Source organism: Netta rufina, assembly GCF_964035555.1.
Source record: "Netta rufina genome assembly, chromosome: 25".
In the NCBI taxonomy this organism is placed as follows: domain Eukaryota; kingdom Metazoa; phylum Chordata; class Aves; order Anseriformes; family Anatidae; genus Netta; species Netta rufina.
This window is the reverse complement of record NC_140149.1, coordinates 563,937-587,702: the sequence shown is the minus strand read 5'-3', so window position 1 is coordinate 587,702 and position 23,766 is coordinate 563,937. Positions and strand designations below refer to the sequence as shown.

The 23,766-nt window shown below is 43.8% G+C and overlaps 1 protein-coding gene across 4 annotated transcripts in view; it reads right to left on the bottom strand.

The window, feature by feature from the left end:
- Positions 1 to 712: 712 nt before the first annotated feature.
- PKNOX2 (PBX/knotted 1 homeobox 2) overlaps positions 713 to 23,766 on the bottom strand; it is an 86,730-nt gene continuing 63,676 nt past the window's right edge. For all 4 annotated transcript variants that reach the window (XM_084301535.1, XM_084301533.1, XM_084301536.1 and 1 more), the window contains 9 exons: positions 23,171 to 23,310; positions 18,743 to 18,914; positions 15,487 to 15,675; positions 9,087 to 9,219; positions 8,915 to 9,012; positions 7,076 to 7,195; positions 4,802 to 4,878; positions 4,153 to 4,331; positions 713 to 2,341 (listed from right to left, as the gene is read on the bottom strand). In XM_084301535.1, coding sequence (XP_084157661.1) covers positions 2,091 to 2,341; positions 4,153 to 4,331; positions 4,802 to 4,878; positions 7,076 to 7,195; positions 8,915 to 9,012; positions 9,087 to 9,219; positions 15,487 to 15,675; positions 18,743 to 18,914; positions 23,171 to 23,310 — 1,359 coding nt within the window. In that variant the 3' untranslated portion in view covers positions 713 to 2,090. The remainder of the gene's footprint in view (positions 2,342 to 4,152; positions 4,332 to 4,801; positions 4,879 to 7,075; positions 7,196 to 8,914; positions 9,013 to 9,086; positions 9,220 to 15,486; positions 15,676 to 18,742; positions 18,915 to 23,170; positions 23,311 to 23,766) is intronic.

Genomic DNA, 23,766 nt, shown 5'->3' with positions numbered 1-23,766 from the left:
TGCTCATTTTGGGTAAGAGTCACTAGTTTGGGGGTACTTTCTCTTTTAGAGAACACGTTCTATTTTGGGGGTGCAGCCATCATTTTGAGTCAACTTGTCTTATTCAGGGGGGAAGGCACTATGGGGAGTTTTGCTCATTTATGGGAGCATCAACTGCTTTTGAGAGTCACACATTTTGGGGAACATCACTTTTTCTGTGGGGAGTAACTCATTTTTTGAGAAAAACACTTTGGAGAAAATCACTAATTTGGGGAACATCCCTCCTTTTTGGGGAACATTATTCATTTTGGTGCACACTGCTTATTTTGAGTAAGCATAACACATTTCAGGGAAACATCATCCATTTTGGGCTGGGACAGCCATTTGGGGGCATACTGCATATTTGGAAGAGTATAATGCATTTTGGGGGAGAGTCACCAATCTGGGGGGTTGCACTGTTCACACTGAGGGCAAACCACTCCATTTGGAGCTCTGTAGGGAAGCCTCACTTCCCTAAAGGAGGGGTGCATCACTGTTGTACAAACAGGAATCCTTTTTGGGCTGCATCACTCATTTGTGGGCTTAGGGTGAGTTACCCATCTGGGGGGAGATTTACCTATTTGGGATCTGAGTGAATTGCCTGTTTTGCGGGGCGGGGGTACTCACCCATTTGGGGGTTCCTCTTCAGCTCCCCCCAGAAGAAGCTGACAATAAAATACAGCTGCAAAACCTCATCTCTTAGTACTTTATAATAAATGGACATGAATTAATACTAAATTACAATGAATCCTTTATGAAATTATGGATTACATTCACGCCAGATCAGTATCGAAAAATAGGCTTTTCTGCCCATTGCATCACTTTGTTGCTGCAGCTGTTTTTCTGTGGCTGCTGTTTCTTCTCAACTCCTCAAGAGCCAAAAGAAGGACAAAAATGGTAATTGTTGCAGCCGCCCAAGTCCTTCCTTACTACAGAAGGAGAAACCCCACAGTTATGGGGAAGAACCTGCAGAAAAAAACTTTTGTTTCCCCCCCCATGGTACAAAGAAGAGCCCCTGTGTCACCTGGGCTGCTTTTGTCTCATATTCTAAGGCAAAATTTGCCCTTTTACTACCATTCAAAAGTCTCCAAATGACTTGTTTTTGTAGAGCTGCCCTCCCTGACACCTCATTCAGAGCACTTGGGGGTGAGAAACCCAATGTTTTCCTGTGCAGGTGGATGATATTGGGGAGAAATCATCTTTTCAGCAACAATACTGAATTTCCTTCCTCCCGGGCAAAGCCTGGGGTTCACTGTTCAACTTTGGGTGAAAGTATGTGGATTTTTTTTAACCATTTTTTCCTTTTTGGTACCAAAGCACCCTGGGAAGGTCTCACTCCTGGCAGGTTTTGCCCAACTTTGTATCTAGTCTCAGCCCTTAAGGAAAAGGGTGTTTTCTTTTTCCAGATTTGATGGGTTTTTAGCACATAAATTAAAGAGTTCAGGGGAGCTTTCTCCCTTTTCCAGAAAGTCACGTATGGAGTCACCAAATGGCCACAACACTGGAGGTTTGGGCAATCCAGTGGGTCAAGAGTGTGAAACTTTCCTCAAATCTGATTTGAAGCAGAATTTGCACTTGGCAATTTTTTCCCACCTGCTGATATTTATGCCTGTGAGTGATTTTTTCTGGGGAAGCCTTCCCAAAAAAACATCAGTCCTGGGTTGTTTTGTTTTTTTTTTTTTTTGCACCAAGAAATCCAAGAGGATGCAGCAGCCCACAGTGAAAAAAACGTGTTACCCCATGTCATCCAAACATTGTGGGCATAACATCTTCCACTAAAAATGCTTTCCTCACCAAAAACAAAGGGCAAAGGGGGAAAACAAGGATAAAACTTGGAAAACAAAACAAAACAAAACAATAAATCCGGCCACAATATGTGCCTTGTAAACGCATGTCCTTCACTTCACGCGCTGGTGTGGTGGCCCCCGTGCTCCCACAGGCAGATAGGGCACCTGTCAGTGCCTCCAATTTGCTTTTCTCTCACCAATTTGTTGTTGTTCTTGCCATTTTTTGCCATTTGGGAGGGGGGTGTTTCTGCTGCCATCAATGATTTGAGGAGGGCGTAGGGGGAGCTACTCCAGTGAGTCACTGTGGTCCAAGCCAAGGTCAGTGCCGGGTGCAGCTGGGAGGCCACCAGGCTCTTCCTCCAGCTCCTCCTCCTCCTCTTCCTCCTCTTCCATCTCGTCCTCATCCTCCTCCTCGTCTTCCTCCTCTTCCTCGGTACCGTCTAGGGAGTCATCATGGACTGCCAGCATAGCTTGCTGCATGGCCATGGTGGCTGTGGCTGATGACAGGGGCTGCAGGTTGTCCATGCCAACTGAGCCTGAAATTTAAAAAACATATGTATGGACTCCCCAACCAACCAAAGGACAAAAAAGTACATAAACCTAGAATAACACAAGTGGAAAACTGTATCTATACAGAATACTCTGTAGGGTGTCCCACCTGATTCAGCCATCCCCTAAAGTCCAAACATTAACATTTTAGCTCATGCATCTTTGCTGAATAACAGGAAACACTCATTTTTTTTCAGCAAGAGGATGTCCAAAATGGTTGGGAAGATCTCTCTTCATCTTTCTTTACAACTTCCTCATCTTCTGTTCTCATTTTCGTCTTCTCCACCTTTGATGGGCAGAGTCCAAGGGATGAGGTTCAACATGGCCAAGTGCTGGGTCCTGCACTTTGGCCACAACAACCCCATGCAGCGCTACAGGCTGGGGGCAGAGTAACTCGAAACCTGTGCAGAGGAAAAGGAGATGGGGACGTTGGTTGATGCTCACCTGAACATGAGTCAACAGTGTGCCCAGGTGGCCAAGAAGGCCAACGGCCTCCTGGCTTGTGTCAGGAATAGTGCAGCAGGGCCAGGGAGGTGATCGTCTCTTGGTATTCTGCTCTGGTGAGGCTGCACCTCGAGTGCTGGGTTCAGCTTTGGGCCCCTCACTACAAGGACATTGAGGGACTGGAACATGTACAGAGCAGGGCTACGAAGTTGGTGAAGGGCCTGGAACACAAGTCCTGTGAGGAGCGGCTGAGGGAACTGGGATTGTTTAGTCTAGAAAAGAGGAGGCTCAGGGGAGACCTTATTGCTCTCTACAACTACCTGACAGGAAGGTCTGGGGAGCTGGGTGTCAGCCTCTTTTCACAGGTAACTAGTGATAGGACTAGAGGGAATGGCCTTAAGTTGCACCAGGGGAGGTTTAGGTTGGAAATTAGGAGACATTTCTTAGAAAGAGTGGTCAGGCATTGGGACGGGTTGCCCAGGGAGGTGGTGGAGTCACTGTCCCTGGGGATGTTTAAGGAAAGGTTGGACGTGGTGCTTAGGGACATGGTTTAGAGAGTAGTAGGGTGATAGTTGGACCAGATGATCTTGGAGGTCTTTTCCAACCTCAATGATTCTATGATTCTTTCTTTTCATCTTCTGTCATCGTCTTTTTTCTTTGGCTCATGGCATCATAGAATCACGGAATGGGTTGGGTTGGAAGGGACCTCAAAGACCATCCAGTTGCAACTCACCTGCCATGAGCAGGGACACCTACACCAGACCAGGTTGCACAAAGCCCCATCCAGCCTGGCCTTGAACACTTCCAGGGATGGGGCATCCCCAGCTACTCTGGGAAACCCATGCCAGTGCCTCACCACCCTCTGAGTGAAGAATTTCATCTTCTCATCTCTTCTTCTCACTTCGTTTTCTCTTCATTTCCACTTTTCTTTATCTTCTCTTTTCTCATCTTCTCCGGTCTCATCTCTGCTCTCTTTCTTTTCATCTTCTCTATTTGTTTCTCCTTTCCTTCATCTTCTGTTTTCTTCATTTTATCTTGTCTTGTCTCATCTTGTCTCCTCTCCTCTCCGTGCACCTCTCCGTGTACCCCAGCTGATGTCCCCATAGCAGGTCACCCCTGAGGGCCATTCCCATGCCCAGGTAATGGCAGTGCCTGGCACATGGGGACCATGGCACTGCTGTAGCAGTGGCACCATTGTCAGTGCACCTGTGATGGCCAGCTGCAAGGACTTCCTTGCATGGGCCATTCCTTCAAAATGTTTTTCCTTTAATCTTTAATTACCAACATCAGGACCTAATTTAACATGCAGCCACCCCATCCAGGAGGAACAGGGGCCATCTGGATTTGTCCTTACCATCAGGATTTGTCCCCGAATTGCCACCCTGCTGCTGCAGCACTCCAGCAGCAATGGAGTTGGGCCAGAACCGCTGGGTGGGCCGGTGCTGAGATTTGATTTTCTTGGCTTTGGGGGCTGGGTCCGGGTTGCTGGCATCGAGCATGGGTTGTAGGATGCGCCGCCTGGCATTGATGAACCTTTCCCAGGAAGACAGTGGCCATTAAAGTAAGTAACAGTTGTTATAACAATTTTGAGTAGAAACTATAACAACAATGAATTGCACTATAAAACCCTTTCATAAGAGGCTGCTTGGTCCATAAAGCTGTTTTTTTCCCAAGCGATCCGCCCCATTTCATTTGTCTGTGGCATGTTAGGCCATTGTCCTAATTTTTCCAACTAATAATATATAATATAAATATAATTTAAATATAATAATAATATAAATAATATAATAATTGTAGGAGGGAAAATACCGGCTGCTGTATGTTGTGCTTGCCAGGAGAGGGCACTGAGATATTGCAGATGAACATTGCAACCCATACCCATGGTGCTACCCAAGTCAGTCTTAACCAACCATGTTACCCCCCCAAATATATTAAAAAGAGACAAAATAGCTTGAAATCTCCAAAACCAATGGGACAACAGCACAGGCCACCACTATGCTCACCAGTTGTTGACTTGCAAGAGGGTCAGGTTGGTTTGGGCGGCGATTTGCCTCTTCTCGTCCTCCGTAGGGTAGGGGTGCTGGAAAAAAGAGATGGGCAGCAAAATGGCATCCTTGTGTGCAAAGTGGCAGCCCCAAGTAGGGGTAAAAAAAAAAAAAAAAAAAAAAAAAGAAAAAAAGCACTTATTCTCCCTCCCTCCCCAAGTTTGGTGGCTTCTTGAACTTGCAAGATTGAAGGCACCACTATTTCCCCAGTATCCTTAAGGCTCTTTTCCAAGGCTTTTCCTTGAAGGAAAAGGAGAACTTGTGCTAGTTTTAGTGATTTTACCACTGTCTTCTAATTACAGTTGGTAAATTTGGGATTTGGGCTTTAAAACCTGTGGCTACTGACAGCGCTCCATGTCTGGTGCAATTGCTGTGCTGAAAACCACCCTGAAATGTCTGCACTGGGATGCTACTAGCATTCAGAATTTCAACATCCTCACCCATCGCCCAGCTGTGCTACAATCCTCCTTTCCAGACCCTAAAATTAATCAAGCCAGCCCCACATGACAGTTTTTGGAGCCCCAAGCCAGCACTGTAAGAAGGGGTATTTCCCAACATTGATTCACATGGCTTTTCCATCTGTTTGCCACCAAAATGGTGTGATTTCCTTCATAAAAACACCCTAAGTTATGTAGGAGACTGCCATCTCACCAGGGCATAACGGATGCCAAGAGGAAAAAAAAGAAATAGCTCTTTATTTGCAAAAGCATCCCTAAAAAGTACCAACTCAGCCAAGTGCTCCCAGAGCTGGTTGCATCTGGGATTTCCCAGGGGTGTTTCACTGTTCCTGGTGCCATTTCCTATGGTGTTGTCATCCGTTCCCGCATTTTCAGTATTATTTCCAGCATTTCTTCCTCCTGCTGGTTCTACAAAATTCCTGAACCCAACAGAATGATGAACATCTTGTTAATAGGTTACAAACCTATTTAGGATGCTGGTTCCCTTGGGGTAAGAAGATGGGATATACAGAAAGATGCAGTGACTTGTGCCAACTATCCTCATCATCCCAAGTGGTCAAAAATTGCCTGGTAAAATGGTTTGTGGGAAAATTTGCAAAATGGCTTTTAGTCCTTCTGCACTAGGGAACTTCAGGAAAGGGCTTTGAGAAATGAGTGATCATGAAGAAATTTAGGATGGAGTAATCCCATCAGGAAGCTGAAGCATCTTCTGGCCATGACGACCAGACTCAGACCAAAGGTCTACTACTGTCCCAGTAGCAGAAGAATTTCTTTTAACTTTTTGATCCAACTTTTGAAAGGTCCATCCATGGGCATGTGTCCTAAAATTAAATTGCTCTTCAGTTTCTGGTATTTTAAGTCTTTTTTATGCTTGCAAATCTGCAGCTCAGCCCTCTGAAGCTCAAGAGATGCAGCTGAACACAGCAACGCCCTTGTCCTCAAAGCAATAAATCCAGAATTTCCCATTAAAAAAAGGCTGGGAAGTTTCCATGCTGCTCCATGTCATGAGTCACCTTCAAGATAGGTTTTTCCCCAAGGTGCTTCTTGGGGCTATCTTCCACCTTGCCATTTCCGGGGGGGGGGGACACACTCACCCACCAACCTGGATACCATCTTGTAACTCTTTGCAAGTGACATCTAAATAATTTCTTGGCCCAATTACACAGGAAAAAAAGAAAATTTAGTTTTTACCCCTTTTCCAGCCCACGGGTGGGCAAGCAGTCTCCTTGCATGAAAATATCCTGTTTGCATCCTCTGAGGACCCTCTGTGTAGGTACATGTCCACCCAGCAACAATCCCCAAAATGGGTCGATTTTGTGATTTTGTATTTTGGTCAGTCGCCACAGTGCCACAACGATATCTGCAAGGGCAGCTGTTACAGGCAGCCCCCTTTGGCTTGCTAGAAAGGTGTATTTGGGAACTGTTAACTGTACAAAATGTTCATTGACCCATCTGCAAAGATGGGTGAAAATCATGTATTTGGGCTTTTTCCCCCCTTGGTTTTGTTTGCTTTTCCATGCAAAGTGTTAAGGCATAAAAAGCATAATTTTGCTCCTGTGGTGAAAACACTCAAGCCTCCAGTACTCTCAAAATATAAGCAAAGCCACTTTGTGCCTCCAAATACCCTAAATTGAGACAAATCACCACCACAATCTGTACATTTTGTTTGTTTGTTTGCTTTTCTTTTCTTTCCAGCTTGCAAAGCAGCCTTTCCCCACCTCATGCAGTCAACCTGGTATGCCCTACAGGGCATTCCAGTGGCTGCGATGCTCACCATGAGGTGCTGGAAGAGCCAGGAGCGCATGATGTTGGTGGCGTGTTTGGGCAGAACGCCCCGCTTGTTCTTGGACTTCTTGTCCTCGCCATCAAGGAGCGAGGTGAGATCCAGGTTCACCTGCCAGGGAGAGGAACAGGGAGAAATACAGATGAAAATGGCGATCAAGAACCCTAGCCGTGAGCACAACCAGTCCAAATTGGGAGTGTGGTGAGTACAAAAAACAAACCATGGTGAGAAACTCCCCAAAATTGTCTGTTACTCAAAATTTCAATTAAATTCCATTTTACACCAGGATCTGTATCATTTAACACCTCCATTTATTTTTTTACCCAGTGCCGTTTGCAATGAGCAGTTGGCCTTTTCCCAACAATGTGGCACCAGCACAGCTAGGGACCATGGGGCAATGCCACAACCACCTGCAATGTACATTTCAGAAGAAGGACACTTCAAACAAACAAACAAAACAAAATAATTAAAAAGGAGACAGCTTTCTAAACTGTTTTTTGCAGCATGAGATAAAAACCCTGTGATACATTAACCCCTTGATCCTCACGCCTTTTATTCCCATTATGAGGACAAACATGCTCATTGCATGAAAATGTGTTATTTTTAAACATAAAAATAAAAAATAAATACATTGGGAAGCTGCAAGAAAAGTTTTAATGAGGTCATGGGGAAAGAACTGAAATCTCAGTGCTAAGATAAAAAGTTTTTTTTTTTTTTTTTTTTTTTCCCCAGCTCTTAATCAAAACACTTCTCCTGGATGAATTAAACATCAGACAGGCAGGTCCCTGCGATTCCCCTGGGCTCCAGATGAATAAATCACACCAGCGGCGCAGGAAGAGCATCCGGAGGTGCTTGTCCAGGCCTCTCTCCCTGCCCTAATATTCCCTGCTCGTGTGTTTCTCATACCTCAGAGGGCTTCTCTGCGAGATCCAAACCAGTGACAGTGAAATATTAAAGAAAGAAAGAGGAAAAAAGGCCTTGCAGGCAATAAAACCTGCTGGGAAGGTGGATTTCTTTTTTATTTTATTTTATTTTATTTTATTTTATTTTATTTTATTTTATTTTATTTTATTTTATTTTATTTTATTTTATTTTATTTTCCACATGCATTATTTCTGATAGCATTAGGGGCCTCCTACAATTAGGAGTTGCAGGAAAAACAGGAAAAATGTATACAGGGGGATCTTCGCCAATCTTCCCCCAGGGAACAGTGTGGCAGAGACTGATGTATTTTTGCCTAAATTCCTGAGAAATTACAGGGGTTTTTAAGAGATTGTAGATGACGCAGTCTTTCTGGTGCAGACAGCAAGTTGTCCAGATCATTGCTTTATTGAGAGACGGCAGGGAACCCCTGCATGGCTAATCAAACAAGGAGTAGTAATAGAGCAAATGCCTAAAAAATACCCTAAATCCATTAAGTGATGATAAGAAAGGGAAAAAAGGACCCTTTTCATTGCTGTGTGGGACAGATGATGCAGGTGATCTGTCAAGATACCTACATTTTGGTGGATCATTTTGGTGCAGATCCTTTACCCTACACAAAAATCCCCCATGAGAAATCACTGCAATTCTCCTCAACCTGGGTTAAGAAAGGGCTTCTACATGGATGGAAATAAAACCAGTAAACCCACAAAAAAACTTGATGCATGCAGCAGAAGGACTGGATCACCCTTCCTTGCTCATGATATATTTGGAATACTCCAAGGGTTGAACCCTTTGGAATTTGGGGAGAATTTATTCCTCCTCCTTCACCCCCTGCCCAAGTCTCAGCAGTGCAAATCACCGTGGAAAATGGGTAAATCAAGGGAACTGGCATGGGGGTGGCTGTACCTGGGCGTTGGGGATCTGCAGGGCTCCGGGGGCGATGGCTTGGGTGAGGACCTGGCCCTGCGACGTCACCATCGTCACGGGCTGGTACAGGGCTCCACCTGCGGAAGAGAGGGCTCGTGGGGGTGCCGCAACCCCCCCAGCTGGCCCCTGCTGTGCTCCCCGCTGGCCCTACCTGGCACGGCGGGCGACCCGCTCCCGGCACCCATGGCCAGGTTGCCCGGGGGCAGCGCGGCTGCAGGCACCACAATGCCTGGTGGGGGGTTGGACGCAGCCGGCAGTGCTGCGGGTGAGCTCTGCAGCATCTCCTGCGAAAAGAGGGAAGACAGAAGTTGCACATGCAGTAAGGGTTTTGGGTTTTCCTCCTTGACTTTTTTACAGGCAAAAGTGCAGAAGGGGGCTTTCCTTTTGACCCAGCTGGAAAGAAAAAAAAAGACAGAAAAACAAGGAATGGCACTTCGCAAAGCTCTTGCTTGATGTCTAACCAACCCCACCCTTTTTGTGCAGCCACTATTTCCAGTAAGAAAAAAAGTGCACACTAGATGATGAGAAGCAATTTCTCCCACTGTCATCTTCTTTTTACAAACGTCTTTATTTTTTTGTCCTTTGGCTGGAACTGGATGAAGCAGCTTTTCCTAAATGCCAGGTCAAGCATAGCAGAGAGCTCAGAAAAGAAGTTAAACTTTCAAAAAAAAGCACGTAAACAGCACAGGTCTCCAATAAGAGCACCAGAAAATAACAACCAGCAGTTTCCCCTTGCCAGAATAATAATTAAAAAGTGAAAATAATAATAATATGACTCATTTGACGTAATTCTTTGTAGCCTTAAGCTAACTTTCTGCAAAAATGGGCATTTCTTCCCCTCGTACTGTAATGTCAGTATGAACCCCAGCTCCAGCATAGTTTTCACCTGTGAGCTGCAAGTGGAATAAGAACAAATTGGTTATTTGAGTATTTATAGAAACACTTTGGGGAGGAAAGGGTGTCATGATGGGAGGATATGTGGGAATACAAGGCGAAGTACCACGGTCTCCTGGAAGTGCAAGATTTTTGTGTGTTATGCCATTAATATTGATAAAATCATCCTTTCAAAATAAGCCTGAGACAGCTATAGATCTACAATTTTCCCAGCTGTAGTTGAGATAAAAATGCACTTTTTTTTTTTTCCAGAAAAGTAGGAAGAAAACTAGGATCTTTTCTCTCCCTTTTTGACCCATTTTCCCATTCTGTCTCACTTCTCTGTTGTCCTGCTGTTTCTCAACTGTTGAACAAAACACCAACGGAAGGGATTTTCTATCTTCTTATTTAAACTTCCCCTCATTTTGATGCTTTTCTTCAAGAAACCTATTTCTTGGTCTAAGAAAAGAGAATTTCTCTGGACTATTGACGTGCAAGAACACTGGCAATGCAAATATGATTGGGTCAGAAAAAGCCACAGATCCCCTCTTTCTAGCAATAAAATGATGGAGATGATAATTTGAACACACAGATCAATGATCAATTAATTTTTTTTCACGGTTCTTTTTCACTTTTTTCCCAAGTTATCACTGATGACATCATGATGACATCACCAACATGGTGTTTTTCTTCCTTCTTTTCCTGTTTTGGCTGTCGGCTGTCATGCTACTGCAGTACCCCTAAATAATTGTTGCAAAGGAGACCATTTTTTGGCATGACAGGTCATAATGCGATTAAAAAGGTTTTCCCTGCTTACATATTTATTTATGCTGAATAATCCCACAAAGTCACCCTCTCTGCCAGTACACAGATAGTGCTCTTCATCAGCACGGGGCACATTTCATCTTGTGTTTTTTTTTTTTGTTTGTTTGTTTGTTTGTTTTTTTCCCCATGAAAATGTTCTGAATAAACTCTGATTCTCCTGCACACTTTTGCTGTTAAAATCCCCTGCTCCAATTTTTCCTCCAATTTTTCCATCAAACTGACTGTCCTCAGCAAGCCCAAAACAATATAACCACTGTCTCCATAGTGTGTTATTTTTATCCTCTGCATTGACAATTTGAACATTATTTACCTGGAAACTGTGCTGCAACAGCTGCGGGACAATGAATTTTTGCTTTGAATCCCAGACATTCCTTGTAACAAGTAGTTAAACTAATAAAAAGACTGCAAATAGGACCATAAAATACTTGTGATTTTTTTATATCGTTTCCCTAGTACCAGAGGAATTTTGAAAAAGAAGGGCTGCTTAACATACAGAAAGCAAAAACCAGTCAGTTTTGATGCACTGTGATAAGGTTTTTGGTAAGTGGCCGTCTAATGAACATGATGGAAGTAGTTGTATAAAACAAAATGGGCTCCTTGGAGAGCCTTGAGAAGCAGTTAGATACATCAAGGGGTGACTGGAGACTTGGATCAGCCTGGGGACATCCAGAGCTCCTCTCCTGGAATTGCATGGGGAAGAAATAATTCAGAATAGATGAAAGTGGTAATGAGAAACTACCATCTCCAGACATAATTGTCATAGCCATTTTCAGCAGCATTCTATGATGACAAAAATTGCATTTTTCTCTCCCTGGAAAGATACTTTGGTGGTGTAAAGGAGAGTTGTCCCAAAATACTAGCTCAGTTGTGTCCAGAAATGAATACTAGGGATTATTAGAAAAAGAATGAGAGAATTTCATGGTGTTTCTACATCAGCACAGTAAAACCAAAGGTACCCAATGGAAGTGGAGGCTCTGCCTTAAAATAAATGTAGATATCTTCAAGAAAATTTAAAATCTATTTCACATACTAATTGCATTGGATTGCAATTGTTCAGCCAAATTACATTATGCTCATTATTTTGTTGTACTGGAAAATGTTTTATATTTCAGGACTGGAATGTTTCTAGCAATTTTGGCACTTGAGTGTAAAAAAATGCATCACTAGGTGTCTCTGCAGATACATCTTGGCACCAACATTCTACAACTCTACAGCAAAACATGCTTTCTCCAAATTAAAAGTACTTTAATGAGGAAACAGACCTGGTACATATTGCATTGAACAACAACAACAAAAACTTTGTTACAACAAGGCAAGTGTCAAAGGCCAAGTGCCCAAGAGTAAGTGCACTTGCACTGCTTTCCTACTGCTTGTGCTTCATGATATGGCAATTTATTTTTGGGTGGCACACATGCGTAAAAGTTTTTTTTCCCCTCCTAAATTTGTGAAATTTATTTGTTCTTGAGCTGAACTGGGGGAAATCTGGATTAGTTGGAGAAAAAAGACACCTACAAGTCTGCCAAGGGAGAGCTGGCCAAACTCAAACACAGGAAATGTAGGGCTTTATCAAGGATGAATGGGTGGATGGATGGGGATAAAAATACGTTGTCTTTAAATAACTGAGAAATCAAGGCATGTCCACCTGGCAAAACTTGGATAAATTAAGGCCTATACAGAAAACACTTCACTGAGTCAGGGCAATCCAACCACCAGTCTCCAACCATCAGAAAAGTTGAGGAGGAAGACAAGAAGAACTGCCATCCTGGCAATGCCCATACAAATGCTGCTAATCTGCTGCAATTCTCACTTAAGACAGGGACTGAAAACCAGAAGATGTAATCAAAATTAAACCTCCTTGGTGGTGCTTTGGTTCCCAATGTGATTGGTCTTGCAGTATATTTTTTCTTGCAAGCAAATGAGAAAGCAATGGAGAAAATGGGGTAGAAAAATATCATTAAGTTATCAAAGGTTTGTGGAAGGCTTACTGCACAGGAAAAAACATTTCACCTGAAGTTGGTCAATGCCAGGAGTCACCTACAAACTTAGTGACATGAGAAGATTTCAGCAACAGAGGAAAAACCTGTTTGCATGATTTGCAAATCATGTACCTGCCCAGGTTCTTTTTCTTCAATGGCATTTTTGCATTTCCAGCAATTCTTGAATTTTTCATATTAAAAAACCCACATAAAGCCAAGCCATGAGCTCTCTTTTTCAGAGACAACAGGAAAATCCAACCGTGAGTTTTCCACAGTGGCATTTTGACGGTTCCATCTGCCGTTTCCTCAGATTCAGTTAACATCCTTGTTATGGCATATGCATCATTTTTTAAGCAGGCTGTCATGTGGTCAAAAACTTTGCACAAGCTTTCATGACTGACCTGGTGTATCTCCTCACAAAATGATTGATGTCCCTCCCATGCTCTGAGAAAACCTATTTTCTTTTCTGAGAAACCTTGTCAATTAATCACATTTCTATTATTTGGATTAAAAACAAAAAATCCTAAATTAGTAGCTGCTTAGGTGTTTACCTACCTGTGGTGTGAGATTACTAGAACAATAATTAGCAAAATCGTCCCACTTGCCATCTTTTAAATACAGATCCCACAGTTCTCAGGAGCATCCCCAGCTCTTAAGACCTAGCTGATGGACAAAAAGTCACAGAATCACAGAATCATCTAGGTTGGAAGAGACCTCCAAGATCACCTAGTCCAACCTCTGACCTAACACTACCAAGTCAAAGTGTGTCCACTGTTGTTTTTCTAAGCTTTATCCATGCTCAATTCAAGTATACTCAAGCTGAAGCTGAACCAGCTGAAGCACTCAGGCACTTGACATTGCTGAGTTGGGTAATTAGAAAAAAATTGCCTTTATATCGACACTGGAATGTCATCCTCATCCAGTGACCAGATGAGATGGTGTCTCCTTCTGGGCTGTCACCATGAATATTTCAGCTGCTGTTGCCACTGAAAATCCTTTCATCCTTGAGCCAGTGTGACAATCCTGCAGCATTTTCCCTCCAATTGCTTTTTTCCTGGGTGAGTTCCCATTTATTTAGCAACTGCCTCCAAGGCCTCACTTGAGTTTCTTAACTTTCCTGTCCTGCCTGGAAGGGAAATGGGGGCAGCTCCATCATTGCAGAAATCTGAGGTGTGCAGCACCTCTACATGGGCCTGATTATTTTCCAAAGACTTGTGCTAATTTTCTGATACGATCCCCACCTCTTTGTGAGGCACTAAATCCTCATTACTTTTCCTGACCGATGCATTCTAATTAGATCAACACTTAAAAAAAAAAAAGGAAGAGAGGAAAAAAAATCACAATAGCCACAGGACGGCTTTCCATCTCATTAACTCCCTCACTTATTATTTTCATGAAAATTACTGATAAAAAACGTGCATCTCCATTTGCTGGGACCGGGAGCTTCGTCGGCTCATATCTAACATCTCTCTCATCACCCGGGATGCGAGCTGTTGCCATGGCAATGCACAATAATAGAAACTAATAAATTACAAACGAGATGCTCGTTGAGCAATTATTGTTCTCTTTTATGCAAGTGTCTTGCTAATTTTGATCATAAGGAATGCTACCATAAAGCAGTGAAGGGATAGTAAGTCCATTTCTAGAGATTATTAGAAAATAGAGAGAAGCTGTTTTTTTAGATCAATGATTAAGTGGTTTGGTGCTCTCAGGAAACCCAAATAAGAAATAAAACTTTTCCATGTTTTCCTTCCCTGTGTTGGGGAAACAAAGTGGCTCTGAGTGTCATACCAGGAGTTTTGATCTGTGCAGTACTTGCAGCTAAGCAGCTAAAAATGATTGTTTTTTTTCCCTTTCCACCACCTTCAAAGTGCCTTGAAAATCCAAAAAAAGCCCCTGGCATCTGCCTCCCTTGTGGGAATAGTGCCAAGAGGTGCCTGGCAACCTTCTGGCTAATTTTGAGTTGGCTACCATTATTTCTGGGGGGATTGGGCAACCCCAAGTGTCATTTTCCCACACAAAAAAAAAAAAAAATCAGTATCGGAAAGAGATAAATACCCAAGCAATACCTGATTTTTCTTCCAAATATTAAGGTAAAATCCCCTGTGTTGTCCCTAAAGCCACCAAGGTGGTGGCTTTTTTTAGTTTGGCTATTTCAGTTGATATTTCTGCAGTTCTTGTGCATCTCCTTGTACTTTCCCACTGTGCTTGAGGCACCAGCTGTTTTCTCCTCCAGGCTAAAACTCAAATTATACAAAAAAATACCATGGTGTGAACCTTGATCATGCAGAGAGTGCTGGAGCAGCAAAGCTAAAAAGGGTCACTTGAGACCCAAAATTTGTTGAGATGCCTTGAAATGAAGATGACAATGTGGAGTGAGGAAGTGGCAGAGAAAACTGACGTGTTCCCGTCCCTCCCACCAACAACTGTATTTTTCATGAAACACTTGCAAAGCACAAATGCAAATTTCTTGTCCATTTGCCCATGCGTTTGCATGGCTTCTGCATTTCCCTCCTTGTGCATGTTGTTGCTGCGGCAATAGGAGATTAAGCAGAAGTCCTTGCATTGCAGCAGGAGCTGCAAGCATTGGGGCTGCAGCCAAATCCAAACACACACACATACATGCACACAAAAAAGGCCATGAGAAAAACCCACTACAAAACTATATAAGAAAAAAAAGGAAAAAAAAAAATCTTCACAATTTTTGCATGATATGAGCAAGATACCTTTTTTAAAAATGATTTTCCTCAGGTTGGGATGGATTTTAACAAACTTCCTGGAGCCCACGGGAGCTGCAGAGCAATCCCCAAACCTCATGTGACTTGCATGTTGGCCAACGTGCAACGATGGCGATTGCAGGCGATTTTAAGGCGTTACCTGAGGGTGGAGGCTGATGGAGGAGGGGTTGGGGGAGTAGGGGCCCCCCAGGTCGTTCCTGAGTAGGTTGTCACTGTGCATCTTGGTTTTGAGGCAGGTGATGTAGCGGTTGCAAAAGTCCTTGCACAACTCGTTGACCTTCTCCAGCTCCAGGAGGTGGATGCGCAGCACCTGGATTGCCTTCACCATCTGTGCACGGGCACAATGGCAGAGTTTAAAGCATCTCCATTCTCAACAAACCAAAAAAAGCCAAAAAGATCAATATTCTCACCCGAAGTCCATCCCAGAGCCCATCCTTCTGCACTGCTGCATTTCTTTTCCCTCCACACCCCTGCTATCTCTGTGATCCCAAGAGGTGAAAATTCACAAAAATTACCATTGCCTTCATGGGAATTTCTCCCAATGCCCAAAAAAAAGTCTGATGCAAAGCCCTGGATGTAGAAATGCGTTTGGTTATTCTCCAGAGGCCACTTTTTCTAACAAGATTATGGGGCTGCAGCACTGCCGTAAGCTGTTGCTGGTGCAAAGCCTGGGCCTCATTAAAACATACCCCATAAACATTAAAAAATTTACACATGAAACATTCCTCTTGCCAAGCTGAAACCTTAAGTTTTACAGCCGCTGTTTGAAATCTTGCATAATATATAAAATTTCAGCTATTCACTCCGGGGCAATAAATCCAGTTTTATGTAACAAAGAGTCTTTGCATTTCAAAGGGTTTTTTTAACTTGCAAATTTTAGTGGTCATCTTTACAAACTGTGAGTTGCCGAGGTTGGGAAACATCCCGAAAAATCCAGGGCCAAACTCAGGTAGCAGCTCCATGATGGAGAAACCCAATTTTTGGTTTGCAAACAAATTTCAGGTGTGGCCAGCATTTTTCCCTTTTTTATGCTTTTTCTGTGCTTTTGCCCTCCTCTGTACTTGGCACAGGTTAAGTGCAAGGTGGAGGTGTCGCGCCCCACCTCTCCACATCCTCCTGGGGCTCATGGCCATGAAAGTCAATATTCAAGGGCACAGGCAAAAAGACCTGACACATATATGTATAAAAAATAAATCTCTCAATTATCTCAGCTCATTTGCTTAGGGTCTCATTTTATGTCCCTGCTCCGCTGCGCCGTATATCTGTCCGGATAAAGAGTTACAGTCCAACGGCGTACGTGCGCGGGGTTGTAAAAAATACAGATGCTGAATTAATTGACTGTGTGGCACTCGGCAGCTGATTGAGTTGATAATGGTGAGATCTGACCTTTTTCTAATTTCTAATTATGTGCATCTCGGCAGTGAGGAATACATGACTCTTATTCTAATGATAGCTAATGCCGCTGGCCTTTTCATCCCCACTTTGCCACCACCGATTTCCAGGGAATCAGTGGCGTTAAAAAAAATACAAAAAAAAACATGACAACGCAAACAGATTTTGGATGGGGAAAAGCCTGGCAAGAGTGTTGCCTCAGGAACAGGTGGAAATGTTGAGTTTTGAGCACTGCAAGACATTTTCATCTGAAATTCCCTCCAGTTGGTGCTTCCCACCAACAGAAGTGGTCCTTCCTCAGCATCCCCATCCATCTCTGCCTTGCAGGAGGCCATGTGCACTTAGGGATTTGGATGGCTTTGGAGAATTTTGGGGGACTGGGTCAGAATATATACATGTATATATAATTTATATACATGTCCTAGAAACAAGGCAAATGTACAAATATGCACATATGTGTGCACATGAATATAGACATATCCAGTGGTGCAAGACATACATGGGATTGGTGCAAAATTGCCACAGGCAAATTGCACCATGGCAGCAAGAGATGCTCCCAAATTAAACATTTATGAACCCAAGCCCATCACTTGTGTGTTGTGTTTTTGTTTTTTTTTTTATTAAAAGAAGCCATCTCTGTGGACACATCTCCCACACTGACCATTTGCTGGAGATGTTTCAGCCTGATACATGTGGGAATAGGTTTTCCTCCCTCATAAATTTTAATTTTGTTTAGCTCCAGCTGGCTCCAACTCTGTCACTCTCCTTTTGCTAGATCGTTGCACCCATTTTTATCTAATTTAATTTTTCTTTTTTGGTGCACCTCAACATTTGGTGCATGTTCATCCTCAGGATCTACATTGGAACAATCCAAAATGTTGCTTTTTTTGTCACTTGTCCCAGAGCAGTTTCTTTTCTTGTCTGTAAGACATGACAAAATGAGCTCAGTAATCTGCAAACAGAACTTTGCACATCCCATAGTTTTTGGAGGGGCTAAGCCAGTCTGGAGTTAGCGATTTCACAAAGCTCTCCTCCATGAGCTGAAATTTGGCCCAAAAGATGCAGTATTTTAATCCATTTTGAAAATACTTGATTTTAGGAAAGCACTTGTTTTGGATGTGCATTGCTTGCTCTTCTTTCCCTTGTGCCAGGTCATCAGACAAACTGCTTGTGAATTGCATTTTGCTTCTTTTCTGTTGGAAATCCCTCTGCAATGGGTCCCAGGGGCCATGTCATCCCCCAGAGAAGGAGTTTTGCTCTTTGCATCATCTCAGGTGGGTGAAATTTCTTTTTTTGACCATAAAACCTGCTTGTGGAGCACTGGGTGAGAGTGATAGGACAGTGCTGTGATCATGCCCACCCACATGCCTGCCACAGAGACCATGTATGGAGGCTTTCCAGAGAAAGTAATAGGATTTGGGGATGTTCCCTAAGTCCCTGCAAGAGAAAAGCTCCATCCAAAGCACAGGCTTCTCAGGAAATGTTTCTGGAAGGAAATGTAGATTGCTACTGGGGGGAAAGTACCAAAAACAGCCCAAAATGGCCCAAACCTTTGATATACATCTCCTTTTCTGGAAAAAAAAAACTCTTATTTTGCCCTGCTTGTTGAACAAGAGCTGCTCATGAGTGAGCTGAGGTGGTGACAGACAAGAAGGTGGACGGCATCACATGCTACACCAAAAAGAGTGACTCCTGCAAAGACTTTTGGTTTAGGGGCACAAACCAGCCATCAAGCTTGGCTGTTTCCAGATGCGTTGATTCTGTGGTATCTGTGCAAGAAAACTAGTCAAAAATTGGGCTGGAGTTTGTTCTTGCAGAGGATTTTATAGAGAAGGTCTCAGAGAAGGTCTCAGAGAAAAATCTCTCAGGGTCTATGGAGAACATTGCCAAGGTGGCCACTGCTACAATCAGATCCCCAAGTTGTTAGGCCCCAGTGACACATTCCTCATCCCTACCCCTTCCTCAGCCCCCCAGGCCATACACCAAGCCCCAGCCCCCTCTACCAAGTTGTCCAGCTCTGGGTCATCGCTGAAGAAGGGCTTGTGCTCCTGCTCCTGCTGGTGGACAAAGTTCTCGATGTCAACGTCAAAGCTGGCCGAGGTGATGCACTCAGAGCCCTGTGTTGCCTGCTCACACTTCTCAAAGAGCAGAGTAAGCAGCGGGAACAACGGGTGCCTGTGAAGGACAGAGAAGATCCCCCTATAATGTCAACTGTTTTAGGTCCCCCATCTGCTTTTACCCCACATCACCTATCTGTTCCCTCCCAGCCTGTAAGAGCCCGGTACTGCAAACCTCACTCCCAAGCCAATACTGACTGAGGTCCCTCTAGACCTTTTACAAAATTAAAAAATAAAAATTAAAAATAAAAATTGCAAAATGCACCATCTTCTCCTCTAGGCACGGCTTCTCCTGACATCTTGGTGCTTCACAGCATTTCACCAGAGTCACCTGTTTCAGAATCGTTTTGCAATGGGCAAAAAGCTTTGGCTTTGTGGCAGTTGTCTTGGCACTGGCTGTCATCCTGATTTCTTCATGCTTCAGGAATTGACATCTGCACTGGGATCCAGGCCAAAAGGCACCCAAAAATATGTGTCAGTTGGAGATGATGGGCAGGGAAGGGCTGGCATTTCTACATACGCACGATGTCTGTTTATGCCACAGATACCGCTCACTTCTGCTGCATGGGTTGCTACCCCATTGAGAGGGCTCTTTTCTCCTTCTTCAAGCACATTTGTGTCTACACACAAAGGAGGAGTTGGGCCAAATCTCTCTTCTTTCTCAACACAAGACCCCCTTCAAAAACAGGCTTGCCTTCCTGTTTGTGAATCCACAATTAGCTCTAACAATGACACTAATCTGACGCAATATAAAATGCAAATATATGTGCTACACCAAAACATGTGGCAAAGCAGGTGATGAAGACCAGGAGTTAGTGCCTCCCTCAGGGAGCCTCTCCAGCAGTGCAATTTTAAAAATATTGAAGTATTTGAGGCAACTTTCAGGAGAGGAAGGCAAAAGGCTGCTGCAGGGATTGTTCCCTTCCCCCTGTGTGCAGCAAGGGCACCCCAGTTATCCCAGTGCAACAGGGTTTGCCTCCTGGTCTCACCTCCTTCAGAAAAATATTCTGGAGGTGCCTCTAATACATACAGCTCTAAAAAGTGCTGGGCAAAAGAAGCAATTTTGGCCCAAAGAAGAGATGATTACGGCTCAACTCCAGGCTTCCTGCAGGTCTCTTCCAAACCAGAGTCAGGCGAAGGGGTTAAACACCTCGGCTAAGTCTTCATTTGCAGCTGCTAATACTGCAGCATATTATGGTCTAATCTGGCCTGATCCTGGTTTAATGCAAGATTCGCCAAGGCTGGAGAGGATGGGGAGGGGCTGGGGGGGAATAATTCCATAATTTCAGCCACCCCGCTGGGGCTTAGCTGAGGGATATGAACGGCAAATTCCAAGCTGTGGTATGAATTACTGGCCTTATGAACCCATGGCTCGCAGCAGATGCCATTTCAAAAACCAATGAGGAAGGAAATGCATGAACCCACCCTGCGCTAGTGAGTGAAATTATTGTGTGTGTTTTTTGGTGGGGGAGTTGCATATTTAGCCCCTTTGCTTTGAGGATCTGCAGGTACCAAGGGTACCTGCATCCCTGTACTCTTATGTATTAATGATTGACCTTCACAAATTTCTTGCAGTGCTGGCAAGATGGGGAAGCAATGTGGCTGAGGGTATGATGGTTTGATTTTTATCTGGAAAATAATAATAATAAAAAAAGAAATAAATAAAAATAAAAATAAAAATAAAAACAAAACAAAACAAAGGTCGAAATGCAAAACGCCCAGGGGCAGGTTCAGGGAGAGCATGAAGGCCCCTTTTTGAACAGTCTTGAGGACCAGTGAAATTTGGATTTCTGCCATGAGCTGGGTGCTAAATTGTTGCAAATTCTTTTTCCTTTTCCATGAAAAAAAAAATGTATTTTTCTGCATTTCTAGCCATCCTGTGGATGCCAAATGTAGGGGAATGGTATGGGCACCATGGGGCTTTGGCATTTTACATCTGGATCCCACCCTCACTGTGAAATACGGGATGGATATCCAGGATGTAAGGGGAAACAGGAGTATTCTCCACACCACAGATGTTATGGAGGCAGAGATTCAGCCCTGTGGAACTGGGAAGAGTTTGGGGGTAGAAACACCTGCTTTGGCAGAATCTGCTTTTGCAAAAATCTGTTTTTTTGGGAGGCAGTCCTCTGGATCTGGCCCCAAATGTGGTCTGTACACAGCTCAGCTGCCTGCCTTCCCAACCCATTTGTGCCCACCCCAAGCCGAGAGGGAATAAAAGTAGAAGAGCTTGTTCCGCAGTGGCACGGAGCAAATAAAAGGGCTGAACCGGCCTGACATTTTCCTGCAGGAGAGAGGTCGTTCGCAGCCACTAATAAAAAGGATTTGACACGGGCTAATAAAGAGAAATGAATTCCTCTAATGGCCTAATTTCGCACATTCAGCAGGGCGCTGCCTGCGAGCTGGCAGCGGGGCTGCGACGCAGGCACAGAGAGGGCAGCACAGCACAACATGCACTCGTATTCTTTCCCCCAGCGCCAAAATCCATTTTCTTTTTCTCCATTAAAAAGAAACAGTCTGCAAGGAAGCATGGACTTGTCCTGCTTGGAAACCCAGTGCACAGAGCTCACAAGAGCAGTTTTCAGTGCCCATTTCTTTGGGGCATCATCTTTTGTTTGTCCAAACCTTAAGTGATGCTGCTGGGGACCAGTCCCCACAAAGATGCTCGGCTGTCACCACACAAAGCAGGGAGGGGGTGGATTAGTTTCCTTTTTTTTTTTTTTTTTTTTTTTTAATGGGTGATAAAACTCCTGCTAGAGCATAAAACCTGGTGGTGACTTAGTGGCCACTCATCCATTGCCTTTTATATTTCCCGTTGCATTTTCCTGGTGATTTCCCTCCAGGTTGATTGACCAATGTGTACAGCCATTGCTTTCTGCCTTTGTGTAATTACTGAAAATTAACAAAAATCTATTGTTTTTGGTAGAGGATGCAGTACTGGGAGCATGGCATGTAGCCAGCTGCTAAAACACCTATTTGATATCTAATTACGTATACATACTCTACATGAAAACTGTATAGGTTAATATTCAGATTTTGCACAGGGCTGGAACCCCCCAGGCCATGTATGCAGCAAAACTGGTTCATTCAGTATGCTTTTATACATAAAAACATGCTTTTGGGGCTAATTGTGGCTGGTACCCAAAAATGAGTACCTGGATTTGGATGTCTGAGTCTACACATAGTACCAGCCAAGATGCCGCCTGCAGTTTTGTCACCACTTTCCCATGTAGGAAATATACCCAAAATGGCATGTATGGCATTTTTGACCCATCAGATTAAGGCTGTTAAAACTCCAAAATATTTTTCAGTTTTGCAATAAAGCCACACCCATGAATGCTGTGGAAATTCTTCCTTTAACCCAGCAGAAACTCATTGCACAGCTGCAAAAGGAAAAAGGTGTTTTTTTCTTCACTGATCCCTTTCCCTTTCAGGGCATTTTGGACTCACTATACGTGAATATTTGGAGGTGAAATATTTTAATGTCTTAACTTCCAATCTGCAGGTTTTGGCTCAGGAGCCCCCAGAACCTCCCACAGGGCCCATGTGGCTCCACACATCCACGAACCATAGCTCTGGCTGTTAACTGGGTGTTACTCCTTAACCTTAAGCCTTATATAAGCCTTATTATATTAAAAGATTATACATTATTGTTATATTAGTACTGTATACATTATAATATTGTAATTAATTACATATCATATATAATTACATTACTTATTATATTACTTAGTACAATTATCCTACATCATTGCTGTATACATTATAGTATGATATATTATTATCCCCACAGTGACAAAAAAGCAGACTGGAGAGGCCCAGGTGTAGTTGCCTGAGCACTGTACGGATGCACAAACTGCATGTTTCAGTTTAATGTCTGTCTTTGCTCCTCCTGAGTGCTTTTTGTGCCTCAAATCACAGAGTTTTTCAAAAAACACCCGATTTGGAATTCCTGGAGGTGAATATTTCTCGGGGGGGACAGGTGCTGCTGAACATAGGAGATCCCATGGTGTTGCAAAACTAGTTCCACAAAGAAACTCCACCACTATGCAATATTATTGATAGCTATTATTGCTAAAAAGGAGCTAATTGCTAATGAATCCATTCCTGTGCATTAATTAATGTGTTTGAACATTAGCAAGTTAGTAGTGCATTATAATAATTAATGCATCAGTGAGTTGCTGCATTACCCAATGCGTTAAATCAATGCATTACTGACTCAAGGCATTCACGAGACTAAGGAATACATTAACGAAATAATGTATTCAGTGACGCACTAAGTAATTAATGCACATTGATGTTGGCTTGCATCACCTGTAGACGGCTCGCTTGTCGGCCTCCAGCTGCGCCTGGGGGTCACCAGCTGCAGTGGGCACGGGCGTGTTGGCGGCTGCTGGTGTGGTGGTGAGGTGCACAGGCTGAGCCTTGGTGGGCTGCTGGGCTGTGGCTGTCATCTGGGAAGGGAGGAAGGGAGGAAGGGAGGGAGGGAGGAAGGGAGGAAGGGAGGAAGGGAGGAAGGGAGGAAGGGAGGAAGGAAGGAAGGAAGGAATGAAGGAAGGAAGGAAGGAAGGAAGGAAGGAAGGAAGGAAGGAAGGAAGGAAGGAAGGAAGGAAGGAAGGAAGGAGGGAAGGAAGGAAGGAGGGAGGGAGGGAGGGAGGGAGGGAAGGAAAGAAACACAAAAATGGGGTTTATTGCACTTCTGCTCACGTTGCCCAGCTTGAGCATCGCTGAGTTTGGCAGCAGGATTAGCACTTATTCCACTTCATGGGGGAAATACAGTCAGACCTGCAAGGGAGAAAGCTTGATGTCTTCCTCAGTGCACCATGAGACAGCAGACACGGGGGTAATTTGTTAGGGGGAAATGCAGGTGCTCTGACCTCCTCTCCACAGAAGCACTCAGAAGTCCCTGA